The sequence below is a fragment of the Trifolium pratense genome, linkage group LG7 (assembly GCF_020283565.1).
Source record: "Trifolium pratense cultivar HEN17-A07 linkage group LG7, ARS_RC_1.1, whole genome shotgun sequence".
NCBI lineage: Eukaryota > Viridiplantae > Streptophyta > Magnoliopsida > Fabales > Fabaceae > Trifolium > Trifolium pratense.
Window position 1 is genome coordinate 30,386,084 of NC_060065.1, and position 1,585 is coordinate 30,387,668.

The window sequence follows — 1,585 nt, forward strand, 5'->3', positions numbered from 1 at the left end:
TATAATTTCAATTTTAAAATAAAAAAAATTATACCTATTAGTCGTTGTGTTTCCTAAATGCATCACTCGATTGGTCCATGCTTCAACAAATTGTTCTTTGTGAGGGGCCAACCAGGTGTTATTGACATATTCGACAAAATTGCTTGAATTAACACATGCTTGCTGAAACGCATTCAACCGCTACTGATACTCCACCTCATCCGGACTTTCAACAACATCTCTCCACAAATTTTTCACCTTCTGTTTCATATCCTTAGGTATTTGCACGGTGCATCTCGCATTCACATTTTTGATTATGTGCCACGTACAAAGTATATTAGTAGTATGTGAAAATATATCTTTAATTGCATTCATCAAAGCAAACTCCCTATCAGTCAAAATTACTCTAGGAAATATATCTTGCTTAGTAATCAATTGCTTCAACTTACCTAACGCCCAATGATAATTGTCCGTCTTCTCAGATTCCATGTAAGCAAATCCAACAGCAAATGTCATGTTAGTTGACGTTATGCCAGTAATTTCAAGCAGTGGCTGTCTATATTTATTAGTTTTGTATGTGCAGTCCATAACCAAAACAATGGGAAACAAGTTCAACAACTTGATTGAATCTGGATGCGCCCAAAAAATATCACTCAAAACATCGGAGCCATCATCTTTTCTTCTATTCCAGCTGACATATTTTGCATCATCTAACAACTGCAGCAAGTGTTGCAGCTCTGTTCTGGAGCCTCTTTCCTATATTTGCATCATGTGTCTTTTCCTATATACAAGTGTGACATCAACAACAGACTCTGGATTTTGATCTTTCAAATCTAAAACAATGTGTCTTGGTGCTACTTTACGCTTTGTCAAATCTTGAACACGTTTGTTTTCATCAGCGGTTAAACGTGCCTTGCGAGGATGACCATGATATTGGTCAGGTAGCCCGTGGTTGTGAACTCCATGAATAACCTGAACTTTCCATCCTGAACCATCTGTTGAAGGTGCAGCTCTAATTTTAAATGGACAGTTACACTTTTTCGATGCAGTTGTCGTGGAACTTTCTGAAGAGTCATACTTTCCACCTTTGTCACAACCCAAAATCAACTTGTCATTTCTTCCTCTTATTCCGTTCTTTTTATCCGACCGAGTAATGATAATACCGACTTTATTGGCATCTCCAACATCTCGAGCCCATTTGACAACATCATCTAGGGTAGCAAATTTTTGATGAGTTGTAAAAACATCCGTAATATCTACCAACATTTGACTTGTATCGCCGAGATAAGCCATATCTGTTTAAAAATAAAAAAACAAATTAAAATTAAAAAAATTAAGAATAACATACCGGTACACTTATTACATACCGGAACACTTTTACTACCGGAACACTTTAAAAAAGTGTACCGGTATGTATAATGATAAACGAAATATAATTAACATACCGGTACACTTTTTAAAAAGTGTACCGGTAACATTAACATACCAGAACACTTTTTAAAAAGTGTACCGGTAAAATAAACATACCGGAAACGTTATAAATAGTGTACCGGTAATATTAACATACCGGAACACTTTTTAAAAAGTGTACCGGTAAAGTTAACTT

General features: G+C 35.8%; 1 protein-coding gene across 1 annotated transcript; it reads right to left on the reverse strand.

The window, feature by feature from the left end:
* Positions 1-735: 735 nt before the first annotated feature.
* Positions 736-1,272, reverse strand: LOC123896231. The gene has a single exon (XM_045946646.1). It carries the CDS (start codon positions 1,270-1,272, stop codon positions 736-738), a length of 537 nt encoding a protein of 178 aa, XP_045802602.1.
* Positions 1,273-1,585: the final 313 nt, after the last annotated feature.

Coding starts and splice junctions, on each gene's coding strand:
- LOC123896231 (XM_045946646.1), bottom strand. CDS start 1,272: ATGGCTTATCTCGGCGATACAAGTCAAATGTTGGTAGATATTACGGAT.